Below are 18161 nucleotides of genomic sequence, written 5' to 3' on the forward strand. Positions count from 1 at the left end.
TGTGGCTTAAGATGCCATGATTATTTCCTTGCTACAAATATAAAGGGACTGGTCACAGTTGAAAAGTCTCTCTCTTAAATAAGATGCCATCAAATAAAAATGCATCCTGAGTTGAGTTTTGTGTGTTGGTTTTTTGTGTATTGCTGAGGTGTGTTGGGTGTTTGTGTATTGCTGATATGCTGTGTGTTTCATTTATCTTAGGTATGGTCAAACATATCAAAGGAGACAACAAGATCACATACCACCCCGATGGACCAGAAGGGAAGGCAGTTGAGATTGACTTCACACCTCCATTTAGGAGAATAAACATGATGAAGGAGCTTGAGAAAGTCCTGGGTGTCAAGCTGCCAGCTGCTGAAACTCTTGATACAGAAGGTGAGTTTGATAGCCCTAGTATATTTCATAGAAAGGATTCTGCATGTCACACCTCAAGAAACACTGCTTAGTAATATACCTTTTAAATGAATTGAGCACAGTAGGAGATACTCATTTGTGAGTACCAAGGAACTAGCAGGTCATTATATGTAAAGTAAATGTGATTGTTTAACTGGAAAAAAAAAAAGATCCAGAAGCCTTGAAGTAAATCCCTACTTGACTGTAATAATCATGATTTAAGGATGTTTACCTTTTCTGTATCTGTATTTAGATCTAAGCAGGAATGCTAGCTAGCTGACATGCAGTATTAACTATATAGCTTTAAGGTACCTTCTGATGTCCCATCTGAAACAGGAGACAGTAAAAGCAAGGAATTCATGTCATTAAAACTAAACTTACTGTATCTTTTAAGAATTATTTCTCGTTTGTTTTTTGCTAAAGCTCACTTTTGAACTAGCTTTGCTTCATGTAATCTTTTCTGTAATATAGCATTCCCTTTCAATATCTATTCATGACATGAAATCTGATCAAAATTGCACACTGCACACCCTGCCTCCCTCATATTTAATACTGATGTATAGTTCTTCGTTTTCAGAGTTCAATGTCTTTCTCTGACTACATAGCTTTTCTTTAACTTAGCACTGCTTATACTTCGATTATTCAAAGAGTTTTTACATTTGCACATTTATACAGCCTGTTATCTATTTATATTCGTAAAAGTAACCCAAGATCATTTGGAGGTGCATTACTAGATGCTCCAACAACTAAGCAGTCTTCAGGTAGGACCATTTTTGGGACTGTCATGCTCAGTAATTCCCCTCTTTCCTTCCCACACCCCCTTGAACTCTTCTTTGAGCAGCACATATCCTCTGTCATTAGGAAAGCTTTCTACGTCACCCAAGTAATTATTAAAGGCATCTCCTCCCAGCCAACAGAGGTCGCCATTCTCCTTTACTTGTTTCTTAGCAGGCCCGTACTTGCATACAAGGTGCCCTTCATCTGCCTAAACACCTAACCCAACTTAAAATCATAGTGTTCCTCACTAAAAAAATATAGGGCATGAGTTCTGCAAGTTACTCAGCACAATATCTATAAGCCAATGTCTCTTTTTCTATCTCCTTCACACTAATATGGAGTGATTTATGCCTGATTTATAAAGATGTAAATGACCCAATCCTGCTTGATCTACTATATATATGTAGAGCTGATATAAACTCTGCAATTTGTTTCTTTATTTGGAACTTTCTCATCGTCTCCACTGAAAATGGGCCACTAACCCAGTGGACTAACCCAGTTAACAAAGGATAGATTGGGTAGATGAATAAATAAATATCTATAAAAATAGTAGCTACACAAATACAAGCTAAAGGTACTTGTATCTATATTGCAACATATTAGGGTTAGACAAATGGATGGAAACTGCAAATTTACTCAGGCCATGCCCCCCCATCCCTTACAGTTAGGGGGGGTAACAAGTTAGCTGTACTAGTGGAGTTGCAGTGGCTAAGCTTAAAGAAGTCCTAGCTGGCCTATTATCTAGTAGCAATCTAAACTCCTATCTCTATGACCTACCCAGTGGCTCCCTCAACTTCACCCAGATGGCTCATTTGTTCCATCAGATACAAGAGACTGTCATCCCAAGAATAGGGAGGAACCATATGGTTCATTCATTACTGATATGGTGGGGTTCAGGTGGTAGGGAGCAGGCCAGCCACAAGTCCTTTCTTGGTGGAGAAATCCCCATAGTGGCTCACTTGAGCTTCACATGGTGCTGCCTGCTTGGCAACAGAGTACAGCAAAAGTAGTGAGAGTTCAGTGGGCTCATACTCATGAATGGAACATGTAGTTCATACATTCATATATTGTTTCTAGGCTAACGACCAATAGGGCTCTTACAAGCCTAGCCACGCAACCCAAACCATTGGGGTCCTGAGTATCATGAACATCTATAAGGGGGGGGTCTTTTAGTACTGAGGTAACTAAGGATATGTACAGCAGCTGTTATGTAGTATAACATTTTTTGTTATTCATGGCCTGTATCCATAAGGCACATGTCGGCCAGACTGGAGGATAATTTACAATTTTGCATCCAATTTTCAAAGTTTCATTTGAATAGGGTCAGAGATTAACTCTCTTTTACATGGATGAGGAGTTCCATAGTGCAGAGATCCTCTGGGACACATATCTGTCTCTCCAGCATGTTCTGTTTATGTCACAGTTGAAGTACAGATCTCTACACCTAGTGTTTCTGGTGCTGTTTGTTTTGCACATGTGCAACAGATCCATCAGGTCTGGGTATGAGGAAGCCCTGTATGCCAGGCAAAGATCCCCTCTCAGCAGCCTGTAAGAGAATAAATACAGGAGCAGAGCCTTTTGGTGATCAGTGTAGAACAGGATATTCATGCCCTGAATTGTCCTAGTGGGAAACTTCTGTGGGTGCTCCAAATGTTGCAACTGTCTGGTTAAATATATGCCAAAGGGGGATTGTGTTCAATGATAGGTCTGATGAAGGCTGAGTAGAGTGATACTGTAACTTCCTTGGACATGGATGCCATACCCTTACCTTTAAGTTGGGTAACATAGAATGATTTGCTTATTATCATAGCCATATCTTGCTCAAAGCCCAGATTCCTGTCTACATATGTTCCCAGATACCTTACTACTGGGTCAATTTGTAGGGGCATTTTATCAATTAAGTAGTTAACTTGGGTTGACAGATTCCCAAAGGGCATTATAATCCATGTTTTGGCATTAAGTTTGAGGCCATGGCTTTGACACCAGTCATTTGCCTGTGCTAAACCCACTTGCAAGCACTTGCAAGATGTTAGTCTCTTGGGGGGAATCTGTAATAGCTCCCAATTTACAATTAACTGAAAACTTGGTGAGCCAGAGTTCTTGAAGGTTAGCCTTGACTCCCAAGAAGTAGATGTCATACAGGAATGGGCCCAGCATGGAGCCCTGGGGTACTCAGTTGGTGAATGGTCTGTTGGTGGAGGAGGTCTTACCAATCCTGACTTCTTGGTTCCTGTCCGTGAACCAGCCAGCAATCCAGCAAGTTATGTAGGGATTTACATCTAGCTCAGAGAACTTGACAACAGTGCCTGAGTGGGGTACTGTAGCAAATGCCTTAGCCAGGTCAAGCTATACAGTATGCGCTGTTTTACTCTCATCCATTGTAGTGCTGTTTTATGCATCACCCAAGAGGTGAACCACAGCTACTTTCCTTCTCACAGGATGGGCAAGCTAACTTTGACCTCTAATTCCAGTCCTCTCAGCCTGATCCCTTCCTTACTTGTTCTTAGTAGGAAAAATGCGTCGTCTGCACCATGGAGCTGAGACTGTCATTCTTGTTTATAGGGATAAGTTACCACTCCATATTAAAAAAAAAAACAAGTTTATGAATTATTTAAAATCTATTTCTTATCATAAAAAAAATTTTGATTTAGCTAATTAAATCTTACTTTGAGCCACATACAAGTATAATATATTTGTTAAAATGTATTAAAACATTTATTTTTAATGGAACTAATATAATATCTTGGTCAGTTTCTAAGTTTTGTTTACTGCACTTAAGACTTATGGTACATGTTATGTAAGTTAATTTGTGGATGAGGTTTACAATAAAATTTGTATATAAAATGGACTATTTAAAAATCTCTTAGAAAAATTCCCCCACAAATGAACTGTGTCTTACTCTGTTTTCATTCATTCACACATTTGTACATTCATCCATTCATTCTTTCATTCTTTCTTACTTTTTGTGTACAGAGTATGCCAATTATGATAATTCCTCAGATCTTCCTGACTAAAGGTTTTTGGCTCGGTGGTCTTTTATATGGACAGCAAATCAAATAAATACACACATAAGCACATTAAATAACTAATCAATTAACAACTGAACATGTTCTAGCGTATATACCGTCCAAATTAAAGAAATTGCTCAGGCTTTCATCTTCCACAAGAAGAGTCTCTGACAAGAAACATCTGCAGGTTCTTTGCTGTGAAAGACTGCAGCAGTTATGCATATGGATTACAGAAAAGGGATTCCCAAAATGTCTCACTGACAATCACAGTGAAGGTCCCATATGCACCATGTCCTAATGCACTGCTTTAACTGGTTTGATTAGGATCTTTAGTAAGAAATACATAAATAATTTCTGGTAAAACATTCTTGCATATGATAGCCTGAGTGCCTGAAATAGTAATTAATATTTAAACTACACCAGAATCATGCAATGCTGCCTGAGAATTTGCTACACGGTCCACTTCCCATAAATGTTTTTGCCTTACTAATTTTTTCACTTCTAGGATAAGAACAGCTGGTGTCCACCAAACTGTAATTTTACTGGCAAGTGTTTATATTGAAAGGTCCACACTCTGCTGCTCATATACAATTCTGTGCCCCCCAACAAACATACAGACAAACTGTCACCCAGCTACATTTAGTATTCTGCATAACCATAAAACACATCCACATTAGATTCAGCAGCAGCTTTTTCATTCATTTCTTCTGATCTGTTCATTCTTACATGGTTTTAAGACCCCAAAGAACCATTCTTAGGGTACACTTGAAAGTAGGAAACAAAAACTGACACAATTCAGTTGCACTCACATAATTCAGTATACAACTGCAAAAACAGCCTGTCTATATCCTTCTTTACCACACCAAGTAAAACTCAATTTGCATACAAAATTCTGAAAGATATTCACATTGGCAATGTAATACAGGACTTTTATACTTGTGGGTAAAACTCTTCATCTGATATGTGTTTCTTGTAAAATCTCAGGTTTTCTTGTAGTGTACTATATGTCTACCATATATGCAGTAGCAATCCCAAGTACCAGATGCAGGAAAGCAGAGGGGTTTAAGTTCCAAAAAGGGGTGATAAACCTTATAAAAATATTTCTACTTGGGCTAAGAATCCAGGACACAAACCTGACTGCTTTATACTTGAAGGAGTTGAGCTGAAGGGTGTTTTCAGAGGTTTTCAAACAGATGGAAATTGTCTTTGAGGGCAGCACTTCAGTATGTGAAGTACTGGGGTTAGTATGTGCACCAAGCGATAGCACCATCCTCACAAAATAGTATGTTACTGTCCTAACAGTGTAGCCACAGACTGTTATCAAATATTGAAAGAGTGTGAGTCAGTGAGAACAGCAGATTCCAAAAAGGAACAGCATCCAACTTGTGATCTGTTAGACATGGAACTACCAGAGAAAGGTCGCTACCAGTCTGCTGTAAAAGGAAAGAGATATGCAAATGTACCAGCAAAATTCTTGTCAGACCCGTGGAAACCCAGCAGTTTTAAAGGAATGATTGAGCATCACAGCCACATGCCTTCACGTGGTCAGGAAACTGGGTCCAATGCAATAACCAAAATGATTCTAACTTTTGAGAGTAAAACAATATGATGAGTGCAAGGTCTTAGATGTTATCCCTGCAAAATAGTCTGTGATGTAATCTATGTAAAATAGTCTGTGATGTAATCCATGTAAACTATATGCTATGGAGTAAATTTCCAGGCTATCCTGCTGGTGAACATTAATTTCTCACTGTGATCTCTTAAATGATAAGGGCCCTCCCTTGACAGTTTACTGTACACATACATAAAATAAGAGGTGTAAAACAGCAGCCCACAGACCATAATACAGTGCTTGCTTATTTTTGCACAATCTAACATGACAAGAAAAACAACTTATTTTACATAAACAGTATTTGAGTAAGAAGAATAAAATATACTTCTATTTCTGTATTATATATAAAAAGTTGTACCTTGACAGAATTTCATAGGATACAAACTGATTTACAAAGAAAGTATTGATAGATATTACAATTAAACCATGAAGTTCAGTCATTCATCACTGGTTACCCTACATGTAATTAATGACCAATTTTACTTTTATTTTTATTTTGCTTTTGTTTACTGGATTTGTCCAACTGGGTTTAGTCAAAACCCTTTTCAGCAGAAGCCCGGGAGAAAAGTTCCAACATAATACAAACATTTTTAAACAGACATTCAGTAATATACATGAATAGACACTACAGTGTATACATTAACAATTAAACATATGTTTGCTTATTGGATTACATTCATATGAAAACAGAGGCAACTGTAACAGTATAAAAGATACTTTACGCATTAGTAGATGTTGAACACTGAGCATTTGAAGAGGTGTATTGGTATGTTTGTCAGATAGATAATAAATCATACACCGTGCTTAGAAATGTAAAGAAATAACGGTGATGGAAGGAACTAGGTAGAATAGAAAAAGTCAATACTGTAGTTAGAAGGTGGGGTGTGAAGCAGTTTGAGAGACAATCACATATAAGGCTATTATAAGGTTAGTGTTAGAAATATAGAGGCAGGGAATGAGCACTGTCACAAAATAAAGTACATATACCTGGGAGATGCTAGTAAAACTATTCATGTATTGATGAATATTGGTTGTGGGGCACAGGACTCTGAATGAAGATAAACAGGGTGATGACATGACAAGCTGAAGATGATAGTGTCGTTTATCCTAGAGATGCACAGGAGCAGACCCATTAAGCTGATAGGTGAAGTTTGTGTTCTAAATAAGTCTGCACTCTGAATGGATTTCAGTGGAAGTAGGATATGATTCCATAGTTTTGAATATAGAGAGTAATTTGCAGTATTAGTTGAAATTTGGTAAACATTAGAGCAGCACACAGGACAGCTGGTAGTATAAAAGCAGAGGCTAAATGTCTTCTGGCTATGTTTGTCAGGTAAGTTTTTACTCTGTATAATGTACTTAGTTTTTTATTATGTTTTTAGCCACATGTGATAAGTAACGGCCGAATTTCAACTGGCCATGTATGATGACACCCAGTAATTGTATGTGGTTTACTTGTTTTATTATTGTGTTGTTAGCAGAGACCATATAGAATAGTGGTGTTTTAGTAGAGATGTATGCTGGGGTGAAAAGCATTAATTGGCTGGTGAGGTTCTAATTGCCAGATCACAACTGCTCACATTTGCTATCTATTACAGTTTATACAGATAATATGTAAGAATGGTGGACCCATTGCTTGTGAGAGATGACTCTGTAAGTGTTTAATGTTTTGAAAAGTTTTTCCTTTTCCCATTGTTGTGCAACCAATATGTTACTATATATATATATGTTGGGGGAGGGTAATTGCCCCCTAACATTGTACAATAAAAAATATTCTTAAAGGCCACTCACTTAAAACAAATATACTTGTGTCACTCCAAAGTCCAGCCACACTACAGGCAAAACTCTGGTTAAGTATGGCGTCTGTAGCCATGCTTGCCTATCAGAAGACCAGCTGGGGAATGCCTCCATCCACTAGCAATGTTACCTCTGTGAAAACACTGCACAAACAAAAACAAAACCAACTCAGACAACTACTTAAACCTCCAGCAAAACCATACACTTGCATACACAAAGACATAATGCAACTCTCCCACACAACACAACACAGGGAAGAGATACCCCCCAAAGGCACGTAAATACAACATAAACCCCACAAACACAATAAAGCCTACACATACCCATTACTAAAGACATCCACCTATAGTTACACTGGAACTCCCCACAATTAACAGCTCCAAATAAACACCTGAAAAACATCCCACAAAATGTTACACAAAACACATGTACCTATGACAACAGGTGTGTCCACCTATTCACAGCAACTATTCCGTTATAATCTACAAGGGGTAGCCAATAGGTGACTAAGTCTGAGATGCCCACGATGGCTAGAAACTCAGGCTGAGCCCCTGAGAGAGGGTATCGGCAAGCTGAGCCCTGACTCAAGACACTCCACTCCAAGACAAACGTCCTCACTCTGCTCCAAATGTTGACCCAGAATGATCCAACATCATCCAAAAGAGAGATATATCAGCAGACTGGCTGGGCAGCCCACTTCAGTCGCCATCACTGGCTCTCCGATCATCCTAGGAATCCTGGGTCTGTCTAGGAATGACCCGCATCTGAACCTCAGCCTAAGCTGACCAAGACATGTCAGCCTCCTGTGATCAGTGGGCTCAACTTGCTTGCCGGCTGGTGCTGATCTTTTTGTCAATGGCTGTCAGCCAATGATGAGACTGCTGGACCAACACTGGACAAAAAAGAATGAATAATGCTCAACCAACAATCAAACCATATAAAACTAAAAAAACAAAAAACCCAAAAATAACCTTTTTAAACCCACTCAGGGAAATATAGTAGTAATACAAAATAAAAAAAATTCTTCTGAGATGCCAGATCTCCACACCCACAACGACAACACCAAGGAGGGGGCTGATCCTCAAGTTCCAGGAAAACCACAAACCTGGCTCTATCCTGAAACCACTGCCTCCACTCCTAAAAATACTCTGGCACTTGCTGGCTATACATCAGGGCATACGTCAACCCAGGGAAAGTCACAGAACCCTCCAAAAGTGGAGTGTCCATTGTCACCACACCATTAACACTCTCGACCCACCAAATGTTATACCATTCAAAATATCACTGTTTAGATCACTGCCCCCAAACTACACCACAACTTTGGAAATGAATGCCAATCCCAACCTGGTCACAATCCTTCCTTTCATCCTGAAAAGACTCCTGGATATGACACATTCCTGGCTACCATCCCCTGCCCTGAAGATATATTCCAATCACCCTTCCACATGGGAGCAATAATACCACACTAACTGGTCATCCTGGAATTCATAAACTCAAATGCTATGGAACTAAGGTGGGGTCCAAATGCTCCAAGAGATGGATATAAACTCCATCACGTTGATGTGATCATAAAAAAAATGCTCAAAACCTGATAATAAGCCCCACCCCCAGAGAAAAGACTACAGTGAAAAACCTCTAATGCCACCAACACCCCCACATCCCTCGGAAATGATATCCTTCAAACTACTGGGTCAATGGAAACCATCTTCAAAAAAACTTCATCCTTCATCCCCTAAAATCTACTGACAACATCCCCAGGAAAAACCCCAAGCCAATAACTAAAACCAAGACATGGACCACTAAGGGAAACAAAAAGCTGCTGCAGGAAAGAGCCAAATCCAACAACTGAAACAAACGCCGAAGCTGTGGACCAGAGCTAACAACTCCCAAAAAAGGCTTCCTGATCAGCACAAGTAAAAACTACGGAAAAATAAAAAGGCTCAACACAAAGCACATTAAAAAAAAAGCATAAAAACTTACCAACCAAACCAAATCCTTGATTCTTTGAAGGATAACAATCCAATCACAAAGCCTTCAGATATTCCTACTCTTCTTGCAGATATTCTGGCATAAATTCACTACTGACATTCTTCTAAATCTGTTCATAGCAAAAGTGCAAATTGCCAACTCCTGCTCTCCATCATTCATCCAGAATTGAAGACTCAGAACTAAAGATCAAGTACACTAATCCACACAGCAAAACCAACCTCAACAAACACACCAACAGCATCTATGGGACCCGATGGTATCCAAGACAAAAAAACTAAGAAAAACTCCCGAGCTTGGTCGAACTAATCTGGCCTTAACACTGATGAACAGCATTAGCCTCAGAACAGGCTATCCATTATGGAACTCACAATCATGGTACCTGAACTACAAGATTGAGCAACAGTGACTGCCAGACCCAGTAACTCTACCAGGTGACCATAAATGGGTAAAAGGGACATGGTACATACATCATGGCGACATTGGGCCTCTCATGGACCCGGATCCCAGCCAGTGATCCTTCTCAAAAGGCTTGATTGACTTCTGACTGGTTTGTAAAACCTGCCGACGACCTGTGACCACAGTTAGACTCAACATCTAATGCACTTGTCTACCTTTTGACTAATACTACACTCTGGCATCTATTACAAGGCTGGCTAAAAAAACTTTGACCCATAAATCTAAAGATAAATAGCAACAAGCTACAAGAAAAAAATGAAAATAATGGTAGAAATTGATTAAAGAATATGTCACAAAATTACGAGCAAAGTGTTAAAGCACACCTCTCCTAAGTGGCTATCTCTGTAGTCATTTCAATTGGCACAAATTTTCAAAGGTGACTCCAAACAGCTGACAAAGTTTGCAGTGGAAGGCAAACTCAGGAAGGATGCAAACTGGCAAACACACACACCACCTACAGACACAAACATACCACAGAAAGGTCTCACTGAAACTGGTAACCCCTGCCTCAAAAAAAAAAAAAAAATGTAGCCAAATCTGAAAAGAAAAACCCTGAAATGGAAAAACTATCCCACAAACCCAAACAAAGTCAGAAACAACTATCCTGGGGGACAAGACTCAACCCGATAGTCGACAGAGACAACAGACCAGACCTGGGGAATCAGAAATCATTTCTACCTAGCCTACATCTCATCATGCCAGGATTCTCATCAAGACTCAGGAGGGATCATATTATACCCTCAGCTCATGTCCCTCCATCATCCGATGTATGCATACCTGCTTGTATTCCACCTCATCTGGCCCAAATGGCAACTGGAAAGACAGCAACTGGGATGTATCTCAAGTACCTCACACCAAGAAAAGTGCCTTATCCAATCCAGCTATTAAAAGTGGATCTGCCCTTCTCTAGGGTAATAAAACCAGCCATACCGCCTGCTCAGAGCATACAGCAGGGTCATACCCCATGAGTTGAGATACACTCAAGGCATCATCCAACTCATCCATCAATCCCACACGAGCTAAGGATTTCAACCTCTGCACAACCTGGGCTAAGGAATGATGGGAGCCTGGAAATTCACATACTGAGGGCTGGATGAGGGATAGGATATGACATTACAGTGTTCACAAAAGACAGAGCCACCTGAGTTGGCACTGTTCAAGAAAATTTGGATCATGGATGGGGGATGCAGAGTTTACCTCGTGAGTACCTCAGACCTACTACTAGGTTATACTACTAGACTAAATAATGGGGTTTTATGTGTTCACTCTAGAGCAGGTCACTACTAGTATAGTATGGCGTAAAGCCCACATCACTGTGTTGGGGCTGGCTTTAAAACCCCGTGCCCATATAGCCTAGTACACTACTATGAAACTATGAAACTATGAAAGTATATGGCTTGTCCTACTGCAAAAAATAATCTTTGATCTGTGGTGGTGGGTTGTAGATTCATTATGTTGTGTTTAAGATTTTGTTTTCAAATGATAATATCACAATCATAAATAGAGGAGACATCAATCAACAAACTCTTGACTCTTTCACCATGATGTAGAACAATACTAATACACCAGAAAGCGAGAAAAGAAAACATTTACAGTTTAAGAGATGTAGTTCACAAGGCAGATGTAATGTAGTGTTCAAAAACTGAACAAATGGATAACTAGGTCCAAAACACAACAGGATGTTACATTTGCAGACCAGACGTGCCTGGAGGGACAGATATGCAGGTGGCCCTTGGTCAATCCTTCTTCTCAGTATTTCAGTGATGTGGACATTATTAGCCTGATGTTTCCCCTACTAACACACAGATGACTAGTTCCAGGCCTTCCCCCACATGCAAGCCACCCCTAAGTATGAGGGTGCAATCTCCCTGGCTGGCAAGTGCCACCAAAAACTCTTTAACCTCTGTCAGCTGCTTATGTCTTGTTTGCCCTCCTTCTGTGGTGCATCTGTCTTCCCTAATGTCACGTGTTTTATCCCTGCAAGGAGTATAATGTTGACAACCCTCCATCATACCTGTTGTAGGGAACTATTATGGCCACCCACAGCCTTAACATCCTTACTCTTACATATTACCTTATCTCTTTAAAAAAGTGAAAGTAAAACAGTGCAGGAATTTCTAATCTTGCATTTTTCGCACAGAAAGTGTCTTGTTAAGCCAGACCCTTAACTCTGTATTAACTTGGTTGGCTACAATCACCTGCATTAGAAGCTGAAGTTAAGTGCAAACTTGCAGTTTTGTATTTTAGTCTTCTGTTAAGTACATACTTGCAGTTTTAAAAGTACTGTATTTCATTTTTTCTGTTACCTAATTGCTTCATTGAATAGTGAGATGTGTGTCTCAATGCAGTTAGTTCCCTACCCACCCTCCCTGTTCTTGTGTTGGTGTTAGTTTTGGAGGCTCTAGAATTGCCCGTCCCTCCTGTAAGTCTATATTTGAACACTCCTCCTGGGTCCATCTCATTTGCTCACTTAACCGAGTACAGTGAGATCATATTCTGAGTCTAGTGTTCACTCTACTTAATACAGAGAGAAGACTTGAGAAGGCCCCAACACCCTCACCCAATGGTTCCTAGAATTTATAAACTCAAATGCTATGGAACAACTGGTCACCACTCCCACAAGAGGGGAAACATATTGGACCTGATCATCACCAACATGGGGACTCTATGTTCCATACCAGAGGTATACCCCTCATTGGTAAGATCTGACCATAAATTAATCTCACTGGACATCCATATCCTGTCCCCACCCCCAGCCAAGGAAACCACGGTGAAGAACTTCTGAAAAAAAACTTCACACTTCTCAAAACCGAGGTGGAATCCTTCAAAGCCCCCGGGCCAGTGGAAAATAAGGCCCAAACCGCAGAATCCTTTACAAACGCATTCTATGGACACCTACAGGAATGCATGGATCATGCTATCCCAAATAAAACCAAGACACACTCCTCCAAAGGCAGGAGACCTGTCTGGTGGACCCCAGCCATAAATAAGCTATACAACAGAAGGAGGAAGCTACTACATGATAGAGCAAAATCCAAAAAGGGAAGGCATCTCTGATCAGTACTAGCAAGAAACTACAATCCCTCATAAAATCATCTAAGGCCAGCTTCGAAAGAAAAATTGCACAAGATGCTAAAGATAATCACAAGGCCTTCTTTAGTTATGTCAGGAACCTGGGTGGCAACTCCCAGATATGCTCTGAGTTAGTGCAAAATGACAAAAAATACACTGAACCCACAGACATTGCCAACATCCTGGCAGACAGGTTCAGTGCAAACTTCTCCCCCCCTTCCCCCAAAAGAGCAAATGTCTATCCCAACAGAGTGTAGCCTCCCTGACATCACAGATGCACAGGTGAGAGCTGCCCTCTCCAAAGCAAAAAACACAGCATCAATGGGAGCAGACGGTGTCCCAGGCTGCATCTTACACAAGCTCCAAGAAGAACTGGACCCTCACATAAAGTCACTGTTCAATCTCAGCCTTACTACAGGATATGTACCCAAGGAATGGCGTACAGCAACAGTGGTCCCACTCCACAAAGGTGGTGCCACAATGGGCCCCAGAAACTATCGCCCTATAAGCCTGACTAACCTGGTCTGCAAAGCTATGGAGCGTATCATCATGGAACTCATAAACAAAGACTTTGGGAACCTCCAAACTCTGGGTCCTACCCAATTCAGCTTTGTTAAGGGCAGATCTTGCCTCTTGAACCTGGTTGACTTCTTTGAAACAGTCACCAAGGCCATAAATGAAGGGAAGGTAGTCCACACAGCCTACCTGGACCTCGCAAAAGCCTTCGACACAATACCCCACTCGGGCATCATAAATAAGCTCACCAGCTTAAATATCAACCCCTATGTCACAAGATGGGTTGCAAACTGGCTCAGGGATAGAACCCACATGGTCAGAATTGCAGGTGCCATGTCAGACTCTAAACCAGTTACAAATGGCGTCCCACAAGGCTCAGTCCTGGGACCTCTCTTGTTCAGTATATATTTCTCTGAGGTACAGGCTAACATGGGAGGACTATGGCTGACCAAGTTCGCAGATGACTGCAAACTGGGTGCCATAATCGACTCGCCGACTGACACAAGTATCCTCCAAAAGGGTCTCACAGAAACAGATAACTGGTGCCAGAGCCATGGCCTAAAGCTAAATGCCAAAAAGTGCATAGTCATCCCCTTTGGGAAAAACAAAGTGCCCACAAATTACCACATAGGTGGTAATCCATTAAGTATGGAAGAAGTAATTAGGGATTTGGGGACCCAAGTAGATTGCAATCTCTCCTTTGACAATCACGTTGCCAAAGTGGTTAGAAAGACCTTCTATATAGCCCAACTTATCACGAAAGGGTTCACATCTAGATCAAGAGAGGTCATTATGCCCCTCTACTCATCACTCATCAGGCCCATAATTGAATACAATGCCCCATTTGAGATGTACCTTACCCGACACCTACAGCAACTGGAAAGACCCCAAAAGTACCTCACCAAGAGGACCAAGGGACTCAAACAGATGCCCTACGCAGTTAGGCTAAAGAAACTCCAGCTCTACTCAGTTGCTTACCGCCTACTCAGAGGCGATCTGTGCCTGACGTATAAAACCATGTCCAACCCAGAATTAATGGACATGCTCCACCTCAGGAAATCCAAATCCCTTAGAGCTACATGCTCCTGGGACTTAAACCTCAGCACAGAAATAAATAGGACATGCTGGAGGGACAGATTCATATCCCAGAGGCTCCCCTCACTCTGGAACAAAATCCCAATCCATGTTAGGCAGAGCCCCTCAATGACCCTCTTCAAGAGAAATCTTGACGAGTGGATGGGAGATCATAGGTTTACCCCTGGGATCTCTTCTGTGGCCCTACTAGACAGAAGCACAGTAAACTAACCTTAAAAGGGCTATCTTCTGTGACCTACTATACAGAGGCACAGTCAACTAATCTAAAAGGGTGGCGAAAGCCAAACACACTCTGGCTAGGCTTATAAATGCCCTAGTGCAGATAGCCTAGTATCAACCTATGAACCTATGAACCAACACACTTAGGTTCTTCCTTCCTCTCTCCTTGCACTTTACTAACAAAAAAAAATTGCACTTTATTCATCTGCTTTTACTGTATTTGTGTCTCCTCCTACTTTTTTTGCTTTTGCCTCTTCTTAAAAGTACTCAGTTTTATTTATTCTGCTGCATTTATTACTGCTTGGTAGTAGCCTGATTAAATTGTAACTGTTATTCTAAGTCTTTTGGTTTAAGCACTTGGGCTTCATACTGGTTGTTTTACATTAAGAAGGTTTGTGGTCTGCACTGTTGTGGCAGAACAGGTAGCTTACATCCTTCTAAGCTGGGAATTGCTGATTGAAGGCTCAGTGTCTGCTATTCATAAAGTGTATTAGTTCTGATTTAAGCACTTGGGCTTCAGGCCAGTTATTCTACATTAAGAAAGTTTATGGTCTGCACTCTTGTGGGAGGAGAGGATGGATTCTGCCCTTCTAAGCTGGGAATTTCTGGTCACAGGCTTATTGTGCCTGCTTATTTGAACTGTTTCTTTCTGAAATTGATGTGCCTTGTGGTTGTAGCATAGCCCAGATTCAGGCCTGCTGAATCTAGCTTTGTTTGTATAACTTGAGCACTGATCCAGGCCATCTTTTTTTGGAGAAGGTTCCCCTGCACCCTAGAGGCAGGAGTGTGCAGTTAGAGCTTATCTGATTGAAGACTGCTGGAACAGGGCTCAGTTTTGAGCTTTTTTCTGGTTAATTGGGTAACTTGTTTAAATCAGTTTGTTTGTTTTCTATTGTTTTATATATAACAAAAAAATTCCACTTTATTCATCTGCTTTTACTGTATTTGTGTTTCTACCTACTTTATTACTGGGGGCATTGACAAATCTGATCTGAGATATATAACAATAAGTATCCTTTTCTGTGCATTTAAAGTGTTTTTGATCATATCTGCTATATTTTCTAAAAAAAAAAAAAATATATATATATATATATATATATATATATATATATATATATATATATATAAATATATATATATATATATATAAATATATATATATATTTGTTTCCCGCCTTTCTAAACTAGTATAGTCCAGTTTTCAGGTTATTGCTGAATTCAGGGCTGTGTTACAAATCTCTGTGTTTGCCCATACCTTACTTGGATAGAAGGAAGTTTCTCTGTTCACCTGTGTGAGAGGGGAGCTTTGAGCAGCCTATCTGTCCCTGGAGGAGTGGTTTCAGCCCAGAAACTAGTAGTTTATTGGCTATTTTAGGCTAATTTCTATCTCTTTCATTTCCCTGCTATAAAAACCGCATTTGACCTGTTTTGCGTGCTGGGCAGCGCCGGTTAGCTAGGGTATAACTATTCCCGGCTCCACAAAGTCTCCGCTTCAATTTTCCCTTAGAACTAGACAAACTTTCAACTTAAGCACTCAAGCCATTCATTTCTCAGCCCAGCACTTGCTCAAAACTCATAGCATGCACTTATAAACCCTAGCACTAGACCCCCCCTATAATGTACAGAAGGACAAGGCTCTCTATTCAACCTTTCCAGCCATTCAGTAAAACAGTTCACTGTACCCATCCATGCATGTCCAAAGGGCAGTTTCAGGTGTACTCTCCAGTCCAACTGGTGAATCTGGGCATTTTGAGGCAATGTTACAACTGCCTCATGTACACAGACAACCCTCTCCTCCTACCACCAAACACTAATACATGCGAGAGATGCAATTATACAAACTGGAGGCTAAGCTCTCCCAAGCCAAGACTGGATCAGACAGTCAAGAGGAGAAGGGAAATACTTGCATCACACCACCAGTCTCACATAGACCCATTAAACCAACACTGGCAAAAAACGCACATAAATGCATGAAAACATACTCAGAGGCTCTCAATAAAAATCTGCAAAAGCAACAGAGACCTCCAAAGCAGACATCCAAGCAACCTCCACCCCCCAACACAAACCATGAAACACATACTTCCCAAAACCAGTGTGCCATGCAATCACAGCCCTTAAGGCAAAATAACATACCCAACATACAAGTAATAGGTGACTGTATAGTCAGGCACACTGACGAAGCACTCACTAGGCTGAATAAGGAGAAGGTTACTGTTAGCTGCCTGTCGGGTGTCAGGATCCACAACATAACACAAGCACTCCACACAGGTCACTCCAGAACAAGTACAAATATGACTTTGTCATTGTCTATGTTAGTGTGAATGACCTGAGCCATACCTCCCTGGACTACATGAAAAGAGACATGGAAGAGCTCTCTGATCACGTAGCCAAGGCCGGTATGACCCTGACCCTGAGTAGCATCATGCCCTCACCTAGAAGTATACCACAGTATACAGAAACAATGATCAATTTCAACAACTGGCTAAGTTTCTGGTGTCATTCAAAGGGGATCCAGTGTCTGTCCACCTGGGATGACATACTTGACAAGCCACTCTGCTTCACTAGAGACGGCTTGCACCTGTCACCCTTAGGCTTTTGAATACTGGCCAAGGCTCTTGCCACCCCCATAGTGCCTTTTTTAGGCAAGGCTCAAAAGCCAAACCCACCACCGTAAACAGCACAAGTAACAAAAAACTGAGGGTAATGCTACTCAATGCCAGAAGTCTAAACCTCAAAATGTACACACTCGAGGCACTCCTCAGTATGGAGAAAACCGATATATGTGCAGTAACAGAAACCTGGTTTAAGGCTCCAGGGAGCACACCAGCACTACCAAGCTACAACTCATACCATACATTTCGGCCATAGAACCCGGACCGAACTACAAAAGGCGGGGGCATATCCATATTCATCAAGGATACCCACACCTCCAGGTTAGTGGCACATCACGATGCTTCAGACATCATCCACGTGCAACTAACAATGGGCAAAACTGCAATTCAAATTGTAGTGTGCTACAGATCACCCACCATGTCCAAGGACCCCCATTCCACATTTCTGGAAACACTGAGAAACATAAAAGTCCTACCAAGCACCCTAATATTGGGCGATTTCAATTACCCAGACATTAACTGGGAGATCTACTCAAGTACTGACTCCCTTGTCCAACATTTTCTGGAATTTATAAACTCAAATGCCCTGGATCAACTGGTCAACAATCCCACCAG

General features: G+C 40.9%; 1 protein-coding gene across 1 annotated transcript in view; it reads left to right on the plus strand.

Moving 5' to 3' along the window:
• The window catches only part of LOC122798301 (lysine--tRNA ligase-like), a 394521-nt gene that overhangs the window by 207808 nt on the left and 168552 nt on the right, over positions 1 to 18161 (plus strand). Inside the window, exon 9 of the mRNA XM_044067128.1 lies at positions 202 to 375. Coding sequence (XP_043923063.1) covers positions 202 to 375 — 174 coding nt within the window. The remainder of the gene's footprint in view (positions 1 to 201; positions 376 to 18161) is intronic.

The sequence above is a fragment of the Protopterus annectens genome, chromosome 3.part1, assembly GCF_019279795.1.
Source record: "Protopterus annectens isolate FY-2018-M chromosome 3.part1, PAN1.0, whole genome shotgun sequence".
Taxonomy (NCBI): domain Eukaryota; kingdom Metazoa; phylum Chordata; order Ceratodontiformes; family Protopteridae; genus Protopterus; species Protopterus annectens.